Source organism: Erinaceus europaeus, chromosome 13 (assembly GCF_950295315.1).
Source record: "Erinaceus europaeus chromosome 13, mEriEur2.1, whole genome shotgun sequence".
Taxonomy (NCBI): Eukaryota; Metazoa; Chordata; class Mammalia; order Eulipotyphla; family Erinaceidae; genus Erinaceus; species Erinaceus europaeus.
The window spans coordinates 46,815,922-46,842,946 of NC_080174.1; the positions used below are offsets into that span (position 1 = coordinate 46,815,922).

General features: G+C 41.8%; 1 protein-coding gene across 2 annotated transcripts in view; it reads left to right on the plus strand.

Annotated features, from left to right (window-relative positions):
- Window positions 1-134: 134 nt before the first annotated feature.
- Window positions 135-27,025, plus strand: part of ZCCHC17 (zinc finger CCHC-type containing 17) — a 51,951-nt gene continuing 25,060 nt past the window's right edge. The window contains exons 1-3 of one of the 2 annotated variants that reach the window (XM_007534164.3): window positions 135-234; window positions 14,367-14,487; window positions 21,624-21,681. In XM_007534164.3, coding sequence (XP_007534226.1) covers window positions 14,422-14,487; window positions 21,624-21,681 — 124 coding nt within the window. In that variant the 5' untranslated portion in view covers window positions 135-234; window positions 14,367-14,421. Of the gene's footprint in view, window positions 235-14,366; window positions 14,488-21,623; window positions 21,682-27,025 lie in introns of those variants that run through there. The other variant, XM_060205725.1, reaches the window with a different exon arrangement.

Consider the following 27,025-nt stretch of genomic DNA (forward strand, 5'->3'; position numbering starts at 1 on the left):
CGAACTTCCGGCTTACAATAACCAATCGGCTTTCAGTATTTATTTCTGCCCCGCCTTCTAGATACTCCCCAGTTAGTGGCCAACGCCTTACGTCACGAGAACGAGACGTTAGGATTGGTGGGTGAAGTCGGAGTCCCGCCTAGGCGCGCTGTGTCTTGTGGGTGGGAGCACGCTGACTGGCTTTCCGGGCGTTTCGAGCAATGCTGCAGCGGGGGCAGCTGGCGCTGACGTGGAGTAAGTGGAAAGGGCTATCGGGCTGTGGGTGGTTGCGGAGTCTGGAGGAGGCGTCTGGGTCGTGTGGTCTGAGCCTGGCTCTTCTCAGCTGCAGGGCTGACGCAGGTCCAGCGTTCTGAGTTTTCTAGCCGTTGCTCGTCGTCTTCGCTCTGCTGGAGCAGAGCCTCGGGGTCTCTGACTTGGGGCCTGGACTTGTGCTTTCTGCCGGCCGCGGGCCGGGGGCTCTCGGGGAGATGAGGCCTGTGCCCCGCCTCCCCCAAGGCCCCGACTGGGGAGGCCCAGATGTCTCCGTCGCTGGCTCTGCAGCCTTTTACCAAGGCCTGCTCTGTGCTCCGAGAGAGACGGAGATGCCCGACTCCCGCTTGTCCAGAGTTGTGCTCATCCCTGCGACAGTGGCCTTCTCCGTGGCGCTCCAAGCGACTTAGAGTGCGAAGCCTTTGGTATAGACGGGAACCAAATGTGGTCGGTGACCTCAAGAGTTTGAATCTCTTGGTGGTGGGGGTGTGTGCGTCTACAGATGTTGATCGATGATAATCACTGAGAAATGGAAAATACATGCCACGTAAGAGAAATACCTTGATTGTAGTCCTGGTCTCTGATACGGACGGGAAGGCTCCACTCGGGAAAAGCTGCCTGAGCTGATCCCTGAAGGAAGAATTTCAATTAGACGAAGAGGGAGTAGGGGAGTCGGCAAGAGTGTTTCATACGGAACAGTATGTGCAGGGGCCCTATGACAGTTGGCAAGGAAATGACTAAAAGGCACCAAAAAATCTGGTGTGCTTTTATAAAGAACGAACTGGGCTTGGAGATAGCACAGTGGTCCTGCAAACAGACTCTCATGCCTGAGGCTCTGAAATCCCAGGTTCAATCCCCCGCACCACCATAAGCCAGAGCTGAGCAGTGCTCAGGTTAAAAAAAAAAAAAAAATGAAGGGGAGAATGGGACAACATGAATCTGCAGGCAGTAGAGGTCAGATTTTGCAGGGATTTATAGTTTTGCTTTACGACTACTGAACAAGCACCAGGGACTTTTTTTCCCTCGTGGAGGGGGAGGAACTGACTGATGGGGTGATGGTTTGGTTCCTCAAGATCTTTAGTGTGATCTGACTGGGGGAGTTTGCGTATCAATTACTTAGGTGAGAGATGTTGGCAAGGAAGATTGGATCTGGGCAGATTCTAGAGCTAAGTATTAATGTGTTAATAAAAGTAAAATCAATAGAACTTGATGTTGATTGGCTACAAATAGTGACAGGAATCAGAAGAAATAATTCCTAGGTTTACGCAGTCGGTAAATCTTTTCATTTAAATTTTTATTTATTGATATTTTGGATAGAGACAGAAATTAAGAGAGAAAGAGTGAGAGAGAGAGAGAGACCTGCAACACTGCTTCACAGCTTGTGAAACTTCCTCATTGCAGGTTGGAGACCAGGCACTTAAACCCAGATCCTTGAACACTGTTATATATGCACTTAACTGGGTACCCACCACAGCCGTCTCTCCTTTTTTCCTCTTTTCTTTTTTTTTTTTCTTTTCTTCCTTTCTTTCTTTCTTTTTTACTTCGGATGCCATCTTTCATTACATCCTGGAGGGACTTTGAAATAAGGCTTTGCAACTCGAGAGATTTTTGCTGGAAGTAATTTGCATGTAGTTTTTCTACTGTTACAGGGTTTTAAATGTTCAAGCAAGTTAAGTGCTTGAGAAAGGCTTTCTGTTTCTAGAACTACATTTCAGGGCAACTTCATATGGCATATCTCAGTCTTTGTCAACTTATGTGTTCCTTTCTTGGTGGGGAATATACAGGCCAATATTTTGTATTTTTTGTATTTATTTTATTATTTATTTTCCCTTTTGGTGCCCTTGTTTTTTATTGTTGTTGTTGTTATTGATGTCGTCGTTGTTGGATAGGACAGAGAAAAATGGAGAGATAAGGGGAAGACAGAGAGGGGGAGAGAAAGAAAGACACCTGCAGATCTGCTTCACCGCCTGTGAGGTGACTCCCCTGCAGGTGGGGAGCCGGAGGCTCGAATTGGGATCCTTTCGCGGGTCCTTGCGCTTCGTGCCATGTGCACTTAACCCACTGTGCTATCACACGACTCCCCAATATTGTTACTTTCTTTCTTTTTAAAAATACTTATTTATTGATTTATTCCCTTTTGCTGCCCTTGTTTTATTGTTGTTGTTATTGATGTCGTTGTTGTTGGATAGGACAGAGAGAAGTGGAGAAAGGAGGGGAAGACAGAGGGGGGGAGAGAAAGATAGACACCTGCATACCTGCTTCATCGCCTGTGAAGCGCCTCCCCTGCAGGTGGGGAGCCGGGGGCTTGAACCGGGATCCTTACTCTGGTCCTAGTGCTTCGCGCCATGTGCACTTAACTCGCTGCGCTACCGCCCGACTCCCCCATATTAAGTTTCTATATATGATTTCATTTAGGATGAAAAATAGTTCCATACTTAAAAAAAAAATAACGGGAGTCGGGGTAGCGCAGTGGGTTAAGCGCACGTGGCGTGAAGTGCAAGGACCAGCATAAGGATCCCGGTTGGAGCCCCCGGCTTCTCACCTGCAGGGGCGTGGCTTCACAGGTGGTGAAGCAGATCTGCAGGTGTCTATCTTTTCCTCTCTCTGTCTTCCCCTCCTCTCCATTTTTCTCTGTCCTATCCAACAACGACGACAGCAGTAACAACAACAATACTACAAAAACAACCAAAAAAAAAAAACAACAACAAGGACAACAAAAGGGAAAATCAAAAAAGAAACAATATGGGGGGGATAGATATTTGATTATGCAAATAAACTTTCATGCCTGAGGCTCCAAAGTCCCAGGTTCAGTCCCCTGCACCACCACAGGCCAGAGCTGAACAGTGCTCTGATATAAAAAAACAAAGAAACGTAATACGTGAGTTGGATCAAAGCAGAATACACAGTTTAACTAGATCTTCCTGCCTTTACTTCCATTCCCCATTACTACATGGTCTACCCCATAGCTGTGCGGGGAAACTAGGAATTGGTAGTAATTGACTTCTGCCTAATTGTATTGAGAAGAGGCCGCTCCTCTTTTCCCGGTTGCGCTCATTGAGTAAGTCTCCCCCAGGCAGTTATTCACCAGGTAGAGTGCACATGCTGCATTCCACAGGATCCAGGTTCAAATGTTGGATCCCCACCTGCAGGGGAGAAGTTTCACTAGTGGCTAAGCAGATCTTTAGGTGTCTCTCTTTTATTTTTATTTATTTTTAAAATTTGTTTATTGGATAGAGACAGAAATCAAGAGGGAAGGTGGAAGATAAAGAGGGACAGAGACAGACATCTGCAGTGCCACTTCACTGCTCATGAAGCTTTCCTCCTGTAGATGGGGATGGGGTTGGAACCTGGGTCCTTGTACATTGTTATGTGTGTGTCTAACCAGGTGTACTACTACCTGGTCTACCTCTCCCCTTCCCCTCTCTCTCTCCTTCTCCCACCTCAATTTCTATCTCTATCCAATAAATAAATAAGTAAATAAATAAGCAGGGGGGCAGGTGGTGGTGCACCTGGTTGAGTGCACATGTTACAACGCGCAAGGACCCAGGTTTGAGCCCCTGGTCCCCACCTGCGGGGGGGGGGAAAGCTTCACAGGTGGTGAAGCAGTGCTGCAGGTGTCTCTCTGTCTCTCTCCCTCTCTCACCCCCTTCCCTCTCAATTTCTGACTGTCGCTATCCAACAAAAGATTAAAAAATTAAAAATCTGGGAGTCAGGCGGTAGCACAGTAGGTTAAGCGCACATGGCGCAAAGTGCAAGGACGTGCGTAAGGATCCCGGTTCAAGTCCCCGGCTCCCCACCTGCAGGGGAGTTGCCTCACAGGCGGTGAAGCAGGTCTGTAGGTGTCTATCTTTCTCTCCCCGTCTCTGTCTTCCCCTCCTCTCTCCATTTCTCACTGTCCTATGCAACAACAACATCAATAGTAACTACAACAATAAAACAACAAGGACAACAAAAGAGAATAAATAAATGTAAAAGAAAAAAAAAAGGAAGTTTCCCCCCAACTCTTGTTTTAGTTTTCCCCACTTTTGGTATGGAAGCTTTTTTGGTTGATTGACTATAGACTTTTTTTAAATTTAATTTTATTATCAATAGTGGTTCACAGGGTTGTAGGCTTACAGGATATTGTACTTTTTCTTTTTTGCCTCCAGGGTTATCGCTGGGGCTTGGTGCTAATCCATTGCTCCTGGTGGCCATTTTTTTCCATTTTATTGGATAGGACAGAGAAATTGAAGTGAAGGAGGAGATAGGGAGGAAGGAAGCTAGACACCTGCAGACCTGCTTCACCACTTGTTAACTAACCCCCCTGCAGGTGGGGAGCAGGGAGTTTGAACCAGGATCCTTTTGAGGGTCCTTGCTCTTCCTACTATGTGCGCTTAATGGTGTGCCGCCGACCGGGCCAGTCTCCGATATTCTTCCACACCACAGCCATCACCAAAGTTCTGTGCCCTCATTTTTCCAACCATAACCACCAGACCATAGGCCTTCTTGAGTCATAATTGATTTTTCAAAATAAACTTGTTAACTGAGGAGCTTTGAATAACCACCATGAAACTAGATTTTGACAGAACACAATTTGAAATTTTTAAAATATTTATTTATTCCCTTTTTGTTGCCCTTGTTTTATTGTTGTAGTTATTACTGTTGTCATTGATGTCGTCTTTGTTGTATTGGACAGAGAGAAATGGAGAGAGGAGGGGAAGACAGAGAGGAGGAGAGAAAGACAGACAAACTCCTGCAGACCTGGTTCACCACCTGTGAAGTGACTCCCCTGTAGGTGGGGAGCCAGGGGCTCGAACTGGCATCCTTACTTTGGTCCTTGTGCTTCGCGCCACGTGTGCTTAACCCATTGCGCTACTGCCTGACTCCCTGAATTTTTTTTTTTAATTTCTTTATTGGGGAATTAATGTTTTACATTTGGCAGTAAATACAATAGTTTGTACATGCATAACATTTCTCAGTTTTCGACATAACAGTACAGTCCCCACTAGGTCCTCTGTCATCCTTTTTGGACTTGTACTCCCCCCCCCCCCACCTCACCCCAGAGTCTTTTACTTTGGTGCAATAGACCAACACAATTTGAAATTCTTAATCCTATTTTTTAAACTGGCAAACGTCCTCATACCTGGAATTGTAAGCCTTTGTTTTATTTCAGGCTTTCATTTTAAAAATGCATACTAGTGAGGGGACTTGGTGGGGGGGGAAACTGCATGCTAGTTTACTAGTCAGGGGACTTGGGGGTGGGACTGCATGCTAGTTTCCTTCAGAGAACTGCATAAAATTTCTCAGTGTACTGTTTTTTAAAAGAAGGAAACAGGAGAGCACTACAAGTTGCTGTTCATATTTTTACCACAGCAGAAGTGTGCAAGAAACAATTTAAGACTATTTCTGCTTTTATTCATCTTCCCATAACTTTTATCTAGAACAAAACACTAAGGTGTTTGAGCTAAGTTTAAGTGTCTTGCTGCTGATGCTTCTACAGATTTCTGTATCTGTCTAGAGCTGTAAGATATGAAGACACAATGAAGATCACAAGATAGAGTCAAGGTTAACACCTCAGGTTAATAACCTCTGTTGAAAGATGTAAGTGATGCTAGCAAGGCAGGAAGAACTAGAGATGAGAGGGCATAGCTGAGACTATGATACTTGCACTTAACCAGCTTACCAGCCATTTTCATCTTCTCCTCCCCCCTCTTTAAATATTTATTTATTAATGAGGAAGAATGAGAACCAGAACATTAGTCTAACATATGTGCTGCTGAAGATTGAACTTGTGGACCTCATGCTTGAGAATCCAGTGATTTATCCTCTGTGCCACTCCCACTACTTACAGTTGTTTCTTAAGAACTGACACATCTGCCTCCATTCTGTGTGCTGTCAGTAAAGTAATAAAAGCCAATTCTTTAGAAATGGACCTACCCTATGACCCTGCAATTCCTCTCCTGGGGATGTATCCTAAGGAACCCAACACATCCATCCAAAAAGATCTGTGTACACATATGTTCTTGGCAGCACAATTTGTAATAGCCAAAACCTGGAAGCAACCCAGGTGTCCAACAACAGATGAGTGGCTGAGCAAGTTGTGGTATATATACACAATGGAATACTACTCAGCTGTAAAAAATGGTGACTTCACCGTTTTCAGCCGATCTTGGATGGACCTTGAAAAAATCATGTTGAGTGAAATAAGTCAGAAACAGAAAGATGAATATGGGATAATCTCACTCTCAGGCAGAAGTTGAAAAACAAGATCAGAAAAGAAAACACAAGTAGAACCTGAAATGTAATTGGCATATCGCACCAAAGTAAAAGACTCTGGGGTGGGTTGGGTGGGTGGGGAGAATACAGGTCCATGAAGGATGATAGATGACATAGTGGGGGTTGTATTGTTAAATGGGAAACTGGGGAATGTTATGCATGTACAAACTATTGTATTTACTGTTGAATGTAAAACATTAATTCCCCAATAAAGAAATAAATTAAAAAAATAAAATAAAAGCCAACTCTTGACAGAAAAAGTCAAGCTTATTATGAGGATACAAGATTCTGTGGAATTTAAGGACAGGGATGTTTCTGGGTGACGGTGGAGGTGGGGAGTGTGATACTTGAACTAGGATTTCCTAAGCCTATAGAATTGTCATTTAATTCTGTGCTAAGAAAGGTAGTCTAGGGGAGTCGGGCAGTAAGCGCAACAGTTTAAGCGCAGGTGGAGCGAAGTGTAAGGATCCCAGTTTGAGCTCCTGGCTCCCCACCTGCAGGGGTAGATGAAGCAGGTCTGCAGGTGTCTATCTTTCTTAAACACCTCCCCCCCTTCCCTGCCTTTCTCCATTTCTCTGTCTTATCCAACAACGACGACATCAATAACAACAATAAAACAACAAGGGCAACAAAAGGGAATACAGAATACATAAATGTTGATCCTGGTTTGAGCCTGTGTTTCCCTACCTGCAGGAGGGGTGGCTTCAAAAGCTGTGAAGCAGGTCTGCAGGTGTCTTTTTTCTTTCTTTTTAAAAAATATTTATTTATCCCCTTTTATTACCCTTGTTTTTTTATTGTTATTGATGTCGTCATCGTTGGATAGGACAGAGAGAAATGGAGAGAAGAGGGGAATGGACAGAGAGGGGGAGAGAAAGACAGACACCTGCAGACCTGCTTCACCACCTGTGAAGGGACCCCCCCCTGCAGGTGGGCAGCTGGGGGCTCGAACCGGGGTCCTTGCACTTTGCTCCACGTGTGCTTAACCCGCTGCGCTACCGCCCGACGCCCCAGGTGTCTTTTTCTACCCCTCTCTACCTTCCCCTCCTTTCTCAGTTTTTCTCTGTCCTATCGAACAATAGCAGCAGCAACTACAATAACAGCAACAACACTGGAGAAAAAAAAGGCTGCCAGAAGCAGTGGATTCGTAGTGCAGGCACCTAACCCCAGAGGCGAGAGAGAGAGAGAGAGAGAGAGAGAGAGAGAGAGTCTAGTTAGTAGATGACCATTGTTAATCAGCACAATTTTCTATTCTAAAAATAGTACACGATTGTCATCTGAAATTAAGGGTGTGTGTTCAATTGATAGAAATTGAAGGACCAGGCAGTATCCGACCTGGTTAGGCACACACATTACAGTGTGCAAGGACCTGGGTTCAAGACCCTGGTCTCCATCTGAATGGGGAAAGCTTCACGAGTGGTGACACAGGGCTCCAGGTCACTTTCTGTCTTTCTCTATATCTCACCCCTCTGTCAATTTCTCTCTATCCAATAGTGAATAAATAAAAAAAAAAAAAATAAAATATGAGAAATTGAACAATTTATCCAAAAATTCATACACGCGCACACACACACACATAAACACGCACACACATACACACACACACAATACATGAAAAGGTCTCCAGAGTAAAGAAGAAAAATGGAAGCATCATAATTCCATTTATTTATTATTGGATATAGACAGTAATTGAGAAGGGAGGGGGAGATAGAGAGGGAAGAGACACATTTGCAGTCCTGCTTTTCACTATTCTCGAAGCTTTCCCCCTCAGGTGGGGACTAGGGGCTTGAACCTGGGTCTTTGCACACTGTAATGCGTGCTTAACTAGCCTGGTGCGCTACTGCCTGTCCCCAGTATCACAATTCCTGACTTCACTTTATTACAAAGCAGTGGTAGTTAAAACATTTTGGTCAAAGATGGAACAGGATAGAGAGCCCAGAACTAAACCCACACATGTACAGAGACACATTATATACGATAAAGGGGTCAAAACTGTCCAATGGGAAAAAGAAAGTCTCTTTAACAAATGGTGTTTGGCAAATTGGAAAGTCACATGCAGAAAAATGAAACTAGACCACCACCTAACACCATGCTCCAAAATTAATTCAAAAGTGGATCAAAGATCTAGAATGAGACCTGAAAACTAAAATACATAGAAGAATATATTGGTGAAACATTTCAGGACCTTAACATGAAAACATGCATTTGGAGACTCCACCCCATGGGCAAGGGAAACAAAACCAGAAATGAACAAATGAGGCTGTATCAAATGAAAAAACTTCTACACATCAGAAGAAAATTCCTTAAGGATAAACAGGAAACCTAGCAAATAGGAGAAGATAATTTGCAAACTACACTTCAGATAAGAGGTTGATATCAAGCCTCTATAAAGAACACATATAGCTCAACAAAAAGAAAAGGAACAGCTTAATAAAGTGCACAGAAGATATTAACAGACGCTCTCTAGAGAGAGCTGTAGCAGACTGCTGATGTGGTGGGTGTAGTGGCTCTACACATGGACTCTGAGGCAGACAAAGCTTCAGGTTCAAACTCTGTTCTCATCAGAAGCCCCTCTGAGGAGGAAAAAAAAGTTGGTGGGGGTAGATAGTTTAATGGTTATGCAAACAGGCTCTCATGCCTGAGGCTACAAGGTCCCAGCTTCAATCCCCTGCACCACCATAAGCCAGAGCTGAGCAGTGCTCTGGTTAAAAAAGAGAGAGAGAGAGAGAGAGATAGAGAGATACATATGGCCCACAGACATATGCAGAAATGCTCCGATTCACTTTTTATTAGAGAAATACGAATTAAAACCACATTAAGATTATACCTCACACCTGTGAGAATGGGCTCTGTCAATTAAAACAAGAGAAAGTAAGTGTTGGAGAGGATGTGAAGAGAGAGGAACTCTGCTACACTGCTGGTGGGAATGTAAATGGGTACAGCCATTATGGAGAACAGTATGGGAATCCTTGAACAAATACAAATGGAAATATCTGATGATCCAGCAATCCCACGCCTAGGCATTTACCCAAAAGATATAATAACACTGATTCAAAGGGATATATGCACCTTCATGTTCATAGTGGCTTTAATCACAATAGCAAAAACTTGGAAACAACCAAACTGCCCTTTGACAGATGGCTGAATAAAAAAGTTATAGGACATATTTACAATGGAGTATTACTCAGCAATTAAAAAAAAGATATTATGTCTTTTGAGATAAGGTGATGGAACTGGAGAAGATTGTGTTTTGTGAAGCAAGTAAGGCGGTAAAGGACAACTATAGAACGGCTTCACTCATATGCAGAATCCAGAGACATGAAATAAACTAATGTGGGGAAAAAAATATTAACCTATATCTAAGACCACGGGAATCTAGGGCTATTTAGTGGGGTTGGGGATGGGGCTACAAACCTTTGGTGATAATGGTAAAAGAAAAAGACTATACTGTAAACCATTATTCAATAAAGCCCTAAAGTTAAAAAAAGGAAGTGATTAAATAAGAGCCAGAGGGAGTCGTGGTAGTGCAGTGGGTTAAGCGCATGTGGTACAAAGCGCAAGGACCAGCATAAGGATCCTAAGCCCCCGGCTCCCCATCTGCAGGGGAGTTGCTTCACAAATGCTGTCTTCCCCTTCTTTCTCCATTTCTCTCTGTCCTATCCAACAACAATGACAACAATAACAACTATAATAAAACAAGGGCAACAAAAAGGAATAAATAAAAATATTTTTAAAAATAAGAGCCAGTGATAGTTTAATGTGTAGAAATTAAAAAAAAAAAGATAGTGGAAACAATCTAAGTGTCCATTGATTAGATGAGTGGATAAAGAAATTGTGTATATGTGTGTGCATGCACATACATATGCAATGGAATATTATTTGGCCATAAAAATGAAAGAGTTCTCTTGGTTTGTGACTGCGTACATGGATAGACCTAGAGGGAATTGTGCTAGGTGAAGTAAGTTGGGTAACGAAAGACAATTCCATGATATATATGTATATAATATGTATGTGTATATACATATATACATATATATTTAAATTTATTTTTCTTTAAAATTTTTTTTAAATTATCTTTATTTTATTTACTGGGTAGAGACAACCAGAAATTGAGAGGGATTGGATGATAGAGAGGGAGAGACAGAGAGATATCTGCAACACTGCTTCACAACTTGCAAAGCATTCCCTCTGCAGATAGGGACTGGGGGCACGAACCTGGGTCCTTGTGCACTGTAACGTGTGCTCAACCTGGTGCGCCACCACCCGGCCTCTTTAATTTTTATGTATTTATAGACAAGTGGCTCCCCACATGCAGGGAGGATGCTTCTCGAGTGGTGAAGCAGGTCTGGAGATATCTGTCTCCCTCCCTCAATTATTTTTTAATTTTAATTTTCTTTAATTTTAAAAATTTATTATTGGATAGAGATAGAAATTGAGAGAGAACGAGACATAGAGACACCTGTAGCCCTACTTTACCACTTATAAAGCTTTCCTCCTGCAGGTGGGGACCAGGGGCTCCAACAGCCCAGGTCCTGTGCACATTAGTGTGTGCCAGGTGTGTCACTCACTGCCTGTCCCCGATTCCATGGTCTTAAACAGGAAATCTAAAGCAAACCAGTAATCTAGGAGCATACTTGAGGTACTGTTTGGTCCTTGGCTCTGCATATGGTGGAGTGATGCTCTGGCTCTGGCTCCTGTAAAAAATTTACTGTTAACAAGAAAAAAGCTTTATAGTATACTAACAGTTTTTCTATATCTGCATGTCGAAGGTACATATATTGAGTCATTATCTTGTATAGCCTAAAACCAATATGTTTTATATCAACTATATCTCAATAAAAATGTGAGGGCCAGGCGGTAGTGCACCTGGTTAAGAACAAATAATACAGAGCGCAAGGACCCACACAAGGATCTGGGCTTGAGACCCTGGCTCCCCACTTGCAGGGAGGACGCTTCATGAGTGGTGAAGCAGGTCTGCAGATGTTTGTCTCCCTCCCTCCTTCCCTAATTAAAAAAAAAAAATTAAATATTTATTTATTCATTTTCCCTTTTTGTTGCCCTTTTTTTTATTGTTGTAGTTGTTATTGTTGTTGTTACTGATGTCGTCGTTATTAGATAGGACAGAGAGAAATGGAGAGAGGAGGGGAAGACAGAGAAGGGGAGAGACAGACACCTGCAGACCTGCTTCACCGCCTGTGAATTGACTCCCCTGCAGGTGGGGAGCCAGAGCCTGGAACCGGGATCCTTACGCTGGTCCTTGTGCTTTTGCCACCTGCGCTACCACCCGACTCCCCTCCCTCAATTTTTTAAAAAAAATTTAAAAATTAATTTACTATTGGATAGAGACAGAAATTGAGAGGGCAGAGGGAGAGAGACCTACAGCCCTGCTCCACCACATGTGAACCTTACCCCCCACCTCTCCGTACGTGGGGAAAGGGGGGGGCGTTTGAACCTGGGTCCTTCACCTGAGCGGTGAAGCAGTGTTGTGATGTTTTCTTTTCTTTCTTGTTCTTCTCCTTCAAATATTTTATTTATTTATCAGTGAGAGGGATAGGGGAGAGAGAGAGAGAGAAAGAAAGAAAGAACCAGGCATCGCTCCGGTACATGTGCAGCCGGGGATCGAACTCGGGACCTCATGCTTGATAGTCCAATGCTTTATTCACTGTGTCACCTCCCGGAACACGATGTTTCTTGTCTGTGTTTTTCTCCATTAAAAGGGGGGGGGGGAGTCCGGCGATAGCACAGCGGGTTAGCTGCAGGTGGCGCAAAGTGCAAAGACTGGCGCAAGGATCCTGGTTTGAGCCCGCTCCCTATCTGCGGTGGAGTCGCTTCACAAGCAGTGAAGCAGGTCTGCAGGTGTCTGTCTTTCTCTCCCCCTCTCTGTCGTCCCCCTCTCTCTCCATTTCTGTCTGTCCTATCCAACAACAACAATGATAAACAACCAGGGCAACAAAAGGGAAAAAATAGCCTCCGGAAGCAGTGTATTGGTAGTGCAGGCACTGAGTCCAAGTGATAAGCCTGGAGGCAAAAAAAAAAAAAGTGCTGGGAGACGGAAGCTCCAGTGAAAGGGGGAAAGGCTTCTATATAATGTCAAATGCCAGAAAGGATATATAAATTCTAAATAATTATGGATGATTTTTCTTATTAAACACTTATTTTTATGAGCGAGATAGAGAGGACCCCAGAAACCTCTCTTCTGAGCTCTCACTCTCAGTGCTGGTGATTGTATTAGTACTCCTGGGGCCTTGAGCATGCAAATCCTGGGCTCTGAGATATTGAGTTATGTCTCTGGCCCAATTATGGATGATTTTCTTTGCTTCATAATTTAGGTACTATCAGGACATTAAAAATTAATTTATACATAAAGTACTTTTTATCATTTTTACATTTATTTTTAATTTTTATTTGATAGGATAGAGAATTTGAGAGGGAGCTAGGGAGAGAGAAGGAGAAACATCTAGCTCTGCTTCACCTCTCTTGAAGTTTTCTCCCTGCAGGTGGGGTCTGGGGTTTGGAACCCAGATCCTTGTGATGGTAAGGTATGTGCTCTGCTGGGTGCACCACTGCCCAGCCCCTATAAAATAATTTTTAAATTGATCTAGCTGAGTACTGCTTTATAATTTTTTGTGTCACCAGGAAGTGAACCCAGGGTCTCGTGATTGCATGCAACCTCCCAGGCTCTAATCTGAACTTTCAAAATGAGAAAATGAGCTTGTGACTGGAGAAATAACTCAATTGGTAAACCACTGGACATGTATGCTTGACACTCCTGGTTTGATTCCTAGCACCGCATGTGATGGAGTAGTGTTCTGGACTCTCTCCCACTTTTCCCCATGTGAACCTTTTTCCTTCTCTCTCTCTCTCTCTTTTGTAATAAATCAAAAAAGAGCTTGTGGGGTGGGGGGAGATAAGATAATGGTTACATAAAGAGATTTTCCTGCTTGAGGCTCCAAGGTTCCAGGTTCAGTCCCCCATACCACCATAAGCCAGGACTGAGCAGCGCTCTAGTAAAAAAATAAAGTGAAAATTAAAAAAAAAAAAAAAAAGAGTTTGTGTGCTCTAATTTTACCAGGAAAAGAGTAAACGATCTACTCTTGAAGTTACTTCAGATTTAACATCTAGCAATGTGATTAAAAGTGTGGTTTCAGCCATATCTTTTTCTTACTAGTTCTATTGGCGACCATTAGAAATCTTGGTTTTCTTATCTATGTAATATGATTATAGAAAGTTTTGAGGACTGGGCTGGGGAGATAGCATAGTAGTTACACAAAAGACTTTGAAGCCCAAGACTCTGAAGTCCCAGGTTCAATCCCTAGTACCACCATAAAGCAGAGCTGAGCAGTGCTCTGGTGTCTCTTACTCCCTCTCTCCTTCTCTTTCTCTGTAATGAAAAATAAATAAATACTATGGTTTTGTCAATGTTTCCTTTTTATAAATAAATAAATAAAATATTAAAAAATAACCATAATGAAAGTTTTAGGATTAAATAAAGTTTGGATGTTCAGTGTTTATGTAGCACATTGCCTGGATGCAATCAGTGCTTAATAACTGTTAGCATTTATTACCACTGTTGATTATTCTTTCATAAAACTCCATGTACACACACCCTTGACAAAAGAGTAGTAACAGCAGCAATTAAAACAACAAAAACCAGTTGACTCCTGGTCTTGGATGGTGACAAATTGAAAAGAAGTATGATGTAGTCTGGCAGAGCTCTCTGTTATTAATGTGGACCAAAAAGATTACCATAAGAATTGGTGGTATTAAATCTAATGGTATCATTTTGTAGCGACTACCTATAGATTGTGCATTTCTTCTCTAACGCAGATGTTTCTCTAATTGCCTGTCTTATATCTTTGTGACAGGATATCTAAATTAACTTTAGCAGAAGAGAAATGGAGGAACCATAGAACATTAAGGATGAATTCAGGAAGACCTGAGACTATGGAAAACTTGCCTGCTCTCTACACTATTTTTCAAGGAGAGGTACCTGTTTTTATAAACTTAGCATTTATGGAGATGTCAGGATAGTCATGATGCGTCTTTGCAGAATATACTAAGTATTGTTTATGAAGGTGAAAAACAGCTGGTTTTGTGCTTAGTATTTTGAGCATTTCATTCTGAATGGGAAAGGCTAATTGAATGTGTGGCAATATACAACATGTACTGCCTCTAAACTCCAGACTTCTGAACTGTACTCCTTGCAGCATCTTTAATTTATATTTAAATTGAAATTTTTAATTTCCTTATCAGATTTGTTTGTCTAGTTTTTATTATTATTATTTTTTTTTTTATGTCAGCAGACAGAATTCTTATCCATGTAGAAACCTGGGCAGTTTCAACATTGTCTTTTGCTTTGACCTTGGTTTTCCCTCCCCCTAAAGTCCAGCAGTAAGTTCTCCATTTCTGCCTATTAAATGTTCTATATACTACTTTTTATTTTTTCAGTAAGAGAGAGAGATTTTTTTTTAAATATACTTTTTATTATTATTTATTTTCCCTTTTTGTTGCCATTTTATTCTTTATTGTTGTTGTAGTTATTGATGTCATTGTTGGATAGGACAGAGAGAAATGGAGAGAGGAGGAGAGAAAGATAGACACCTTCAGACCTGTTTCACTGCTTGTGAAGCGGCTCCCTTGCAGGTGGGGAGCCGGGGACTCGAACCGGGATCCTTACTCTTGTCCTTGTGCTTTGCACTACCTGCGCTTAACCCGCTGTACTCTACCACCTGACTCCCGAGAGAGAGAGATTCTGACAGAAAGACACCTTTTTATTTCCTTCCATTTTCGAAAGAAACTTTATTTTTTATTTTATGTTGTTTTCCCTTTTGTTGCCCTTGTTGTTTATCATCGTAGTTGTTATTTTTGTTATTGCTGTCGTTGTTGGATAGGACAGAGAGAAATGGAGAGAGGAGGGGAAGACAGAAAGGGGGGGAGAGAAAGATAGACACCTGCAGACCTGCTTCATCGCCTGTGAAGCGACCCCCCCCACAGGTGGGGAGCCGGGGGCTCGAACCGGGGTCCTGATGCCGGTCCTTGTGCCATTTTCTTTTTAGATTTATTTATTTTTTTATTCATGCAAAGGAAAGAGACAACAGAGCATCACTCCAGCAAATATATTTGTGGGATCAGACTGAATCTCACGCTCAAGAATTCAGTACTTGATCCACTATAACACCTCTTGGATCATCTATTTTATTTTCTTATACCTCAATTCAGTCAAAAGAGCTCTGTTATATATATATTTACTTTTTGAGTCATGATTCCTTAGAAAAGGGAAGAAGGTGGGGAGTAGATAGTATAATGGTCATGCAAAGTGACTCTCATGCCTGAGGCTTCAGTAGTCCCAGGTCCAATCCCCCCCACCACCACCATAAACCAGAGCTGAGCAGTGCTCTGATAAAAAAAGAGAGAGAGAGAAAGAGAGAAAAGGGAGAATATGTTAATAAGTTCCTGTTATACCTAGAGCACTATTTATCTAGATGATAGCTTACTCAACCACTACCAGAACTGGATGCTTCTAGCTATATTTATTGACTCCTAGTCTTGGATAAGTGACAAATTGAAAAGAAATTATGATGAAGTCTGATAAAATTCTCTGCTACTAAAGTGAGAGAGGGAAAGAGAGCCAGAACATCACTGTGGCATATGCAGTGCTGGAGCTTGGGGGGTGGGGTGGGGGTGGTGTTCAAACTCTAGACCTCATGTTTGCAAGTCCAAACCCATTTCTCTAGCCAAAGAAAAGAAAGAAAAAAAAAAATGTAGTTTCTAAGAAGATTTCATTATCCACAAATTGGACTAACAGTTTCTTTGGAAAGGGTCAGTGACACAGAATGTGTGAAGTGTTGACATGCATTATTGGTTCTACATGGTCAAACAGGTCAAACTCCTTATTTTACCCTTCTCACTGCTACACTTGATTAGTCTTAAAATAATTTAATAAGGCAGTCGGGAGGTGGTTAGCGTTAAGCGTACGTGGCACAAAGCTCAGGGACCAGCGGAAGGATCCCGGTTAGAGGCCGGGCTCCCCACCTGCAGAGGAGTCGCTTCACAGGCGGTGAAGCAGGTCTGCAGGTGTCTATCTTTCTCTCCCCTTCTCTGTCTTCCCCTCCTCTCTCCTCTTCTCTGTCCTATCCAACAATAACTACATCAACAACCACAACAATGATAAACAACAAGGGCAACAAAAGGGAAAATAAATAAATATTTAAAAAATTAATTTAATAAACAGAACCCAAGCTTTTCAGGACCAGCTGTCCTTGAAAAAGCAGGTGGTGTAGCCTTTATCGCAGTAGTTTTTCTTTTAGTCTTACTGCAGCTGGGGAGCCCAGTGACTGAATAGCTAAGAAACTTTCATCCATATTTTGTTCATCCTGTGAGAAGTATCTTGGTGCTCTAGCTCCTTAAACTTATAGAACTGAAGGTTGGAATTTGACTGACCTATAACCAAAGAATGTTTTGGGGAGACTGGTGTTGGTCAGGTGGAAAAAAAATATCAGGATAGAAGTTACTTTTTTTTTTTTTTAGTATTTATTTTATTTATTTATTCCCTTTTGTTGCCCTGGTTGTTTTATTGTTGTTGTCGTTGTTGGATAGGACAGAGAGAAATGGAGAGAGGAGGGGAAGACAGAGAGGGGGAGAGAAAGATAGACACCTGCAGACCTGTGAAGCGACTCCCCTGCAGGTGGAGAGCCGGGGTTCGAACCGGGATCCTTATGCCGGTCCTTGTGCTTTGTGCCACCTGCGCTTAACCCGCTGTGCTACAGCCTGACTCCCAGAAGTTACTTTTTAAAATTTTTATTATCTATATTTCAGTTTGTTTTGCCTCCAGGGTTATCACTGGGGTTAGGTACCAGCCCTATGAATCCACTGTTCCTGGAGGCCATTTTTTTCTGTTTATTTATTTATTTTACTTTTTTGATAGGAAAGAGAGAAATTGAGAAGAGGAGAAGATAGAGAGGGGGAAAGATAGACACCTACAGACCTGCTTCACCACCTGTGAAGCGACCCGCCTACAGGTGGGGAGCCCGGGGCTCAAACTAGGATCTTCGCATGCGCAGGTCCTTGTACTTTGTGTTATTTGCACTTAAACGACCCCCATCTTTTTATTTATTTATTTATTTATTTATTTATTTATTTATTTATTTATTTTGCCCTATTTGGTTATTGTTGGGGCTCGGTGCCTACATCATGAATCCACTGTTCCTGGAGGCTTTTTTTCTTCCCTTTTTGTTTTATTGTTTTTGTGGTTATTATTGTTGTTATTGATGTCATTGTTGGATAGGACAGAGAAATGGAGGAGAGCAAGATAGAGATGGGGAAAGAAAGATAGACATCTACAGACCTGCTTCACTGCCTGTGAAGTAAACCCCCTTTAAGTGGGGAGCCCGGGGCTCGACTTGGGATTCTTTTTTTGTTTTTGTTTTTTTTTACTGTTGTTGTGTTATTACTGTCTTCATTGTTAGATAGGACAGAGAGAAATGGAGAAGACAGAGAGAGAGAAAGATATACACGTCAGACCTGCTTCACCACCCATGAAGCAACTCCACTACAGGTGGGGAGCTGGGGTCTGGAACCGGGATCCTTTGCGCTTTGCACCACCTGCACTTAACCAGCTGCGCTGCCACCCGACTCCCTCGACTTGGGATTCTTATGCCGGTCCTTGTACCTTTCACTATCGCTTAACGCGCTGCACTTCTGCTCGACCCCACCCTTTTTTTTTTGTATTTATTTTCCCTTTTGTTGCCCTTGTTTTTTATTCTTGTTGTAGTTATCATTGTTGTTGTTATTGATGTCGTCGTAGGACAGAGAGAAACGGAGAGAGGAGGGGACGACAGAGAGGGGGAGAGAAAGATAGACACCTGCAGACCTGCTTCACTGCCTGTGAAGCGACTTCCCTGCAGGTGGGGTGTCGGGGGCTTGAACCGGGATCACTGGTCGTTGTGCTTCGATGACCCCCTATTTTATTTTATTTTTTTTGCGAGAATATTTATTTATTTCAAAGCTACTTTGATGGTGGCCAGGTGGCGGCCTACCTCAGGCCTCAGCGCCAGGACCCAGGGGCGCGAGCTGGGACGCAGGTCTTTCTTCCTCTTCCCTCTCATTTCTGTCTCCACCAAATAAAGATCTCGTTATTCGTTGTTGCCTTCATTGTAGTCTCGTTGTGGTTATTGTTGTTGTTGAGATCCCCTATTTTTTAAGATATTTCTTTTTAATTTTTTTTTTTTATCTTGCACTGTTTGGTTCTGGCTGTCGGTAGTGCTGGGGATTGAACTCGGGACTTTGGAGCCTCAGGCATAGGAGTCTTTTTGCTTAGCCATTATGCTATCTACCCTCCACCCTTTATTTCTTCATTGGATAAAGACAGAAATTGAGAGGGGAAAGGTGGGGGTGGTGGAATAGAGAGGTATAAAGACAGAGAGACACCTGCAACACTGCTTTACCAATCACAAAGCTTTCCTCCTGCATGTGGGGAGCAGGGACTCAAAGTCAGGTCCTTGCACATTGTAACATATATGCTTAACCAGGTGGGTCACCATCTGGTCCCAGGATAGAAGTTATTAAAATAAAAAGGGGGGAGGAACCTAATTTTTGCCCTCTAGATCTTTGTACCTTTACAATTCCTCTGCTCCTAGTGGGGCTTTCTTTCTTTCTCTTTCTCTCCCTCACTTCCTTCTTTCCATTCTTTCTTTCTTAGACTTAGGAAGAGAGAGAGAGTGACACCTCACAGCACTGCTCCAGTGTTCATAGAGCTTCCTTGGTACTTGTGATGATTGTGGGGGTTCAAACCCTGCGCCTTGAGCATGGCAAAGTGTAGGCTCTACCACCTGAGCTATCTTGTACCACTTTTTTTAACCTGACCATGCTACCTTTTCCCCTGCTTCTTGAACCTCACACTGCATGCTTTTACCACTCCTGAGCCAACTTTTTTTTCATGTTATTTTAGAAAGAGTGAGACAAAAGGAGAGGAATTGGTCTGGGAGGTGGCGCAGTGGCTAAGGAACTACACTCTCAAGCGTGAGGTCCTGAGTTCGATTCCTGGCAGCACATGTGCCAGAGTGATGTCTGGCTCTTTCTCTCTCTCCCCCTATCTTTCTCATTAACAAATAAATAAAATCTTAAAAAAAAAAAAAAAAAAGTAGAGGAAAACACATCAGTGCTTCTCCCAGTCCATAGTACTCTCAGGTGGTAGCAGGGCTGGAACCCAATCATGAACATGGCAAGGCATGAGCCCTACTGGTTGAGCTATACCTAGGCTCTGCTACTTTAGATTTTTGTGATCTTATGTAAGTAATTTGTGCCTCTGAGCTTGAAAATCCCCACTTAAATTGTATGGATAACTAGTTTCAAGGCCAGGGTGACCTCTAATCTAAAGATTGCAAATTCATTTTACCCAAGCTTTGTTCAGCTGAGATAATTACTAACTTTCCCCCTCAGAGTTATTTTACTAATTATTCTTGGGACATCAAGCAGACTGTGTGATCATCTATGGCAGGTGCCATTCTGTTAAGTTGCTCATTGACTGTACCCTAAGAAACACAATGGCAGAAACACCTGGTGTTGAAAATAGGCAAGAAAGCTTCTTCCTAACTGAACGGTGTGTGTATCCATTCTGGAGTACATTAATCTTTCCTATTGGGAAAGGCCAAATTAAAGTCTGTCATGACAATTCCTCAGAAAATCATAATATGATACCAGAGCTTCAGGACTGTAAGGTGAGATTGTCTTCATTGACAGCAGCCCCTGACTGGGGCTCTAACTTCCAGATGCTCCATTTAGGTTTGGTAGATAATTATGCCCTCTATTAATGTTGTGCAGTATAAGACATCTGTGTTTTTTTTTCCCCCTAGCCAGAACACTGGGAAAAAAGGCCAGTCCAAATGCCTTTAGTTGTTTAAGAAGAGATTATCTTATTGTAATTAAAATTTTAAGTCTCTTATTTATGTGGCCCTGTTATACAGAGAACAACTTGCTTTGTGAACTTAGTTACTGTATGCCTTTGGTTTTCACCTCTTCATTTGCAAAGTGACATAGTTGGGATGGAGGGGTTTTAAGGAAAAAGATAAATGACAGTGTTATACTAGCCTATCTTTGAAGTCCTTCCTTTAGTTTCAGCTTACATTGCTTTTTAAATATTTTTAAATTGATTAATTAATTTGATAGGACAGAGAGAAATTGAGAGGGAAGAGGGGGAGAGAGAGAAAGACAGACATCTGTAGCATTGCTTCACCATTCATGAAACTTTCCTCCTAAAAGTGGGGGCCAGGGACTCAAACTTGGGTCTTTGTACATTGTAACATGTGCACTCAAACAGATGCACATGACAAAGCAGGTGTACTGTCCAGATGAGGCATCCTCTGGAGTCTTTATCTTAATGCTGTGACTTGGATAATTAAGTTGCACATTAAAGGTGGAAAGATTTGTTTTAGAAATGCTTATTTTTATGAGAGAGAGATTCGAGTACTGCTCAGCTATGACATATAATAGTGCCAAAGGTTGAACTTGTGGCCTCTTGCATACAAATCCTATGTACTACTACAATAATATCTTCTGGAATGGAAGTTTTTACTTAATTCTTACATTGAAGTGAGTAACGATGATACTTGGTAAAAAAGAAAAAAGGAGCCGAAGTACCTAAGTCGTCCTGTGCTTGGTTTCTAAGCTAATAATGCATCTTTCCACAAGTCTGTTTACCTTTGTGTGTATGTGTGCTTTAGTTCCTCTGCATGTAAATTATTAAATAATTATAATTTGAGTATGTTTTAGGTGCCAGATAACAGTTCCAGGTTTTCTCAAACTGACCTTTTCAGATAGAAAAGGAGAGATACCACAGCACTGTTGATTGCCTCTTCCTCCTCTTCTTCATCTTTTGATGAAGGAGAAGCAGAAGAATAGATAATCAATATTAAATCAATATTTGTTCTCCTCTTCCTCTTCTGTAGATGTCTGTGTAATGACCTTTTTTCTAATTGTCTTGATAAAAGCCACAGCTTTTATTTTGTTTTGTTTTTCTTGTGGTACTAGAGACAGTCAATATCATGTTGAAATTCTGGGAGACTAGATTAAATGCTATACAAGAGGAATTCTCATCTGTGTGACATTGATACTTCTTTGTTCTCCAGGTTGCTATGGTGACAGACTATGGAGCCTTTATCAAAATCCCAGGTTGTCGGAAGCAAGGTGGGTTCCCTTAATTTGAAATTCAGTCCTCCCATTTTATTCTTTTTTCTGTCATTGGCATATCCTAATTATAGGCTCTGCATTTTTCAGATCATAACTTTGCTTTAAGTCTAGAGATATGAATACAGACACAAGTGATCATAATTCCTTTTAAATGGAGAGAGAGACAGAGACACCCAAGCTTCACTTGGTGTTACCCTTGGTACTCCTGTGTGGTGTCAGGAATCAGACCCAGGCCTGACACATGGTAAGATATGCACTTCACCCACTGAGCCACTTCCTGGGTTCTGTCTGTCCTTTCTATTCTTTCCTTTCTCCATATTCTTGCATTTCCCATATTAAGCAAGACTTAAAATAATGAGCTTAACTTTATTACCCAGTATATTTTTAAAAAAAACATTTATTTTAATGACAGAGGGGACTATCCAGAGCACTGCTCAGTTTTGGCTTATGGTGGTGCTGGGAACTGAACCTGGGACCCCAGAACCTCAGGCATGAAAGGCTTTTGCAGAACCCATATGCTGTCTCCCCAGCCCCACCTAATACTTTTTTAATGTGCTGTGTTTTATTACCTAAAGGTGACTTTTTTTGTTAGTCCTTATTTTTAATTTAAAATATCTATATCTAATCCTCCATCGGATCTCCTTTATAAAATGTGTATATGTACTAATATGTAAGTTATATTACAGAGCCAGTTCCTTATGCATGCACAATTCACAGCTCCCAATCAACTTTTTTTTTTAAATTCAAAGAGAGAGAGAGAAACAGAGAGGGAGAGACACCACAACACTGGAGCTTTCCTGGTACCACACCACCTCTGTTGTGTTTGGATTTAAATCTGGACCATGCATGCAAGGTACATGCCATACCTGGTGAAGTATCTACCCATCTCATGCTAATAATTAAATATATATATATATTTTTAATCTTTGTTTATTGGATAGAGACAGCCAGAAATCAAGAGGGTGATAGAAAAGGAGAGAGACATCCTGCAGCACTACTTCACCACTTGCAAAGCTTTCCCCCGGCAGGTGGGGACCAGGGGCTCAAACCCGGGTCCTTACACATTGTAATATGTGCATTTAACCAGGTGCACCACCACCCAACCCCTGATAATTTTTTTAAAAAAATTATTGAATATATTTTGTAAAAAGTCTGGAAGTATAGTCAGCGAGCAAGTTGTTGACAGTAGTTACCTAGAGGAGTTCAGTTTCCCAAAGAAAGACTTGTTCATGAGAGAAACACTCAATTTTTCAGTTTTTTTTTTTTTTTTTTTAAGTGTCTTTGGAGCTTCACTGCTCTAGGTTGACTTTTTCAGACAGGAAAAGTGAGACAGAGGCAGCAAATGAGGGAAAGAGACCATCAAAGCTTCCTTTAACACAGTGCAGGACTGGGCAGAATCAGGGTTGATCACCATGGCAAAACAATACACTATCCCAGTGAGCTATTTTGCTGGGCCTTGCAAGTTAAAACAAAGAAAACAAAAAAAATAACAACGACAACAACAACAAAAAGCCCCAGAATTTTTCTTTAAGAGAAGTAGAACAGTTGGCCTTTGAATAATAAAGATATGCCTTGAGCCTTGGAGAGTACTATGTTGCAAATTGCATCTTGGCTTTAGAAAAGGCTTACCAATAGTTTTCAAGTCAGCAATCTGGATTAAAGTTTCTCTTTTTGTGTTGACTAGGATTTAATGAGGTAAAACTCAGCTCCATCCCTATAGGGCATGTACCTCTTTTGGTCTGAAGACAGATTTTCTCGTTAGTGTACTTGGCTACAGCTGTCAGTACCTGGAAGTTCTATCCTTACTTGAGTATTATATGGCACTTTGGGGAATATGTGGGGATTAAAGGCCTGTCACCTTCTAGCAGTCAGTCTTCAACTCCCTCATTTCCACACAGTATCAGCTGATGTCTCTTATTGTGGCTGCCAGCTTACACACAGATCTGTCAGCCTGACAACTGTTCTGAGATAAGTCTTAGAGGCTGAGCTCAGGGAGCCCAATAATTTGGTGGAAGCTGAGTTCTAATCCTGGTCTCGTCTGTCTGCTTATTGGGAAACTTGAGTAGCTGATATCCAGTTAAGAAAAACAGTTGTCGAGTAATTATCTTATAATGTATTTTAATTTTTCTGCCCTTTAAGGCAGAGAGTCTTAGGTCCTCCATGAAAGGATAGAGTTTTGAAATAACTTAAATCTCCAGATTTTAACAATTTTGATTTAGGAAGGTAGATTCTAATATGAGTTATTTTCCCCCTCAAATATTTCTGTTCTCAATTCCTTTGCTACTACTACTACTGAGTTGAAGACCATTTCCTTGTATTCCATCTAAACTAGTTTTTCTTTCCCTTCTCATAGATATTCTAAGTCTACTCTGATACAGACTTTGTTTCTACAGGAATATTTTATGTTTGCTGATAATAACCTAGTCTCAGGACACCAACTAAGTGCCTAATAATTTGATTCAATTCTGACACTATTTGGAATTAGGTCAGATTCCACAAATTAAATGGGACTGAATCCCATAAACTGTCTTTGCTTCAATGCCAGTTGAAGTCCCACACTACTAGTACTTCTCTAACTGGACCAGCTGTATCCTTTATAATAAAGCTGCTGCAAAACAAACCAAACAGAAAATATCCTAGCAGCAACTGGGAAAAAAAGCTCACCTAGTAGAGCATTAGATTTGAGCGTCTTAGGTTCCCAGTTTGATCCCCAGCACCACATGCACTCTGAGTTGTGCCCTGGCTTCTTTCTCTGTTTGTCTTTCTGTCTCATGTGGAGCTCATATGTAATAAAACTTTCAAAATTAAAATAAGCCAGCAAACATAAGGGAAGTGTTATCCTGAGTTCTGTGAATTGTTTTAGCTAGTTACCAACTGTAAGAATTACATGTACAGTATGAGATTCGGTTTTTGCCTTTTCCTTTTTGTCAGTGGAATGTGTGAAAGAAATTACTGTTGGACCATACACAGTTGTGAATATTTTAAGGTGGACCTTACATGGTAGTGAATATATATATATATATGTATGTATGTACGTGTGTGTATATATATATATGTCGTTGGACAGGACAGAGAGAAATGGAGAGAGAGGAGGGGAAGACAGAGAGAGGGCGAGAAAGATAGATACCTGCATATCTGCTTCACCGCTTGTGAAGAGACTCCCCTGTAGGTGGGGAGTCAGGGGCTCCAACCGGGATCCTTACGCTGGTCCTTGCGCTTACGCCACATGCGCTTAACCCACTGCACTACTGCCTGACTCCCAGTTGTGAATATTTTTTTATATTTATTTATTTTCCCTTTTGTTGCCCTTGTTGTTTTTTATTGTTGTAGTTATTATTGTTGTTGTTGTTGATGTCGTTTGTTGTTGGATAGGGCAGAGAGAGGAGGGGAAGACAGAGTGGGAGAGAAAAATAGAAACCTGCAGACCTGCTTCACCGCCTGTGAAGCGACTCCCCTGCAGGTGGGGAGCCAGGGGCTTGAACTGGGATCCTTATGCTGGTCCTTGCGCTTCGTGCCACCTGCGCTTAACCCGCTGTCTCCACCACCCGACTCCCCCAGTTGTGAATATTTTAAGGTAACTAGCAGGATCTGTTTTTCTCATGTGCCAGCTCTTACCAAGTTGTATGATATAATAGACCTGAGAGAATAATATTTGAACTGTGGTTCTTTTCTTTTTTTTTTTTCCTGAATCTTTTTTTTTAATTTTTTTATTTAAGAAAGGATTAATTAACAAAACCATAGGGTAGGAGGGGTACAACTCCACACAATTCCCATCGCCCAATCTCCATATCCCACTCCCTCCCCTGATAGCTTTCCTATTCTCTATCCCTCTGGGAGCATGGACCCCAGGGTCATTGAGGGTTGCAGAAGGTGGAAGGTGTGATTCTTTTCTTTATCAGATTTATGACCTTGAACAATTTTTCTAACCTTTAGACTTAATTATTTATTTATGTGAACCTATCTTAATTATTTAATTATTTATGTGAACCTATCTTAAGAGGTTGATAAATCAAAAATTTGTCTCCTTTTTGTTACGACTTTGTGATTAAATGGTTTCTGAGCACTGATCTGATATTTAGTTATTGGATACTAGAAGCAGTGAGTAGTTTTCCTAGATAAGTACTGGAAACCCTCCAACTAGAGGAAAACATATTCTTGACAGTCTGGTTAATATTCATCACAATAGTGCCAGTACAGAAGTCACTGCCAGACATGGTGGACATTTAATAAAATTTATAGGTTGGATGAATGAATGAATGAAAGCACATAGTAAGAGCCCAGTAAATATTAACTAGAGGATGAATTACTGATGCGTTTTGACGTGATTTTTATTATTTATTTATTTTGCTCATGGGGCCTTGTGCCCATGCAATTCTACTGCTCCTGTGGGCTCCCCCCCCCCCCCCCCCCCCCCGCCGCCTTTAATTCCAGATAGAGAGAGACAGGGAGGAAAAGAGGAAGGAAGAGGAGAGATACCAAAACTCCATTCCACTGTTTGTGGAGCTTCCCCTTGGTGCTGTCATGCGGTATTGAGGTGTGTGTGCTCTACCAGAAGAACTATTTCCCTGCCCTACCTCTTTTGAGGTAATATTTTTTCTTTTCTTGTTCTCCTTTTTCCATTGGGGCTTCATTGTTCCAGGCCAACTTTTTCAAATAGAGAAACAGAGAAAAAGACACCACACCAAAGTTTGCTTCAGTGTTGTGGGTGCCTGGCTTGAACCTGGGTCCCATGTTTTCCATGACAAAGCAACTGCACTGTCCAAGTGAGCAGTCATACTGACATTTGAACATATTTTATTTATTTATTTTTAAAGGTTTATTTCTTTATTCCCTTTTGTTCCCCCTGTTGTTTTTTTGTTGTAGTTATTATTGTTGTTGATGTTGATGTCGTCATTGTTGTTGGATAGGACAGGGAGAAATGGAGAGAGGAGGGGAACACAGGAGGGAGAGAAAGATAGATACCTGCAGAGCTGCTTCACCGCCTGTGAAGCGACTCTCCTGCAGGTGGGGAGCCGGGGGCTCAACTGGGATCCTTATGCCAGTCCTTGCGCTTTGTGCCACATGTGTTTAACCTTCTGCGCTACTGCCCAACTCCCTTGAACATATTTTAAATGAGTTATCAAGTGTCTTTATCATAGCCGATTTAATCATAGTTGGATATTAGGTTGCTTCTTCTTTTCCATAAATATATATGGAATATTTTGATGGTGATCGCTCTTCTATTTTTAATATTTAGTATATATTTGATAGCAAGATAAGTCCAGAAGGAAGGGGGAGACAAGAGGCATCTACATACTGCTTCATTACTTATGAAGCTTTCCCTCTGCAGTTGGGGACCCGG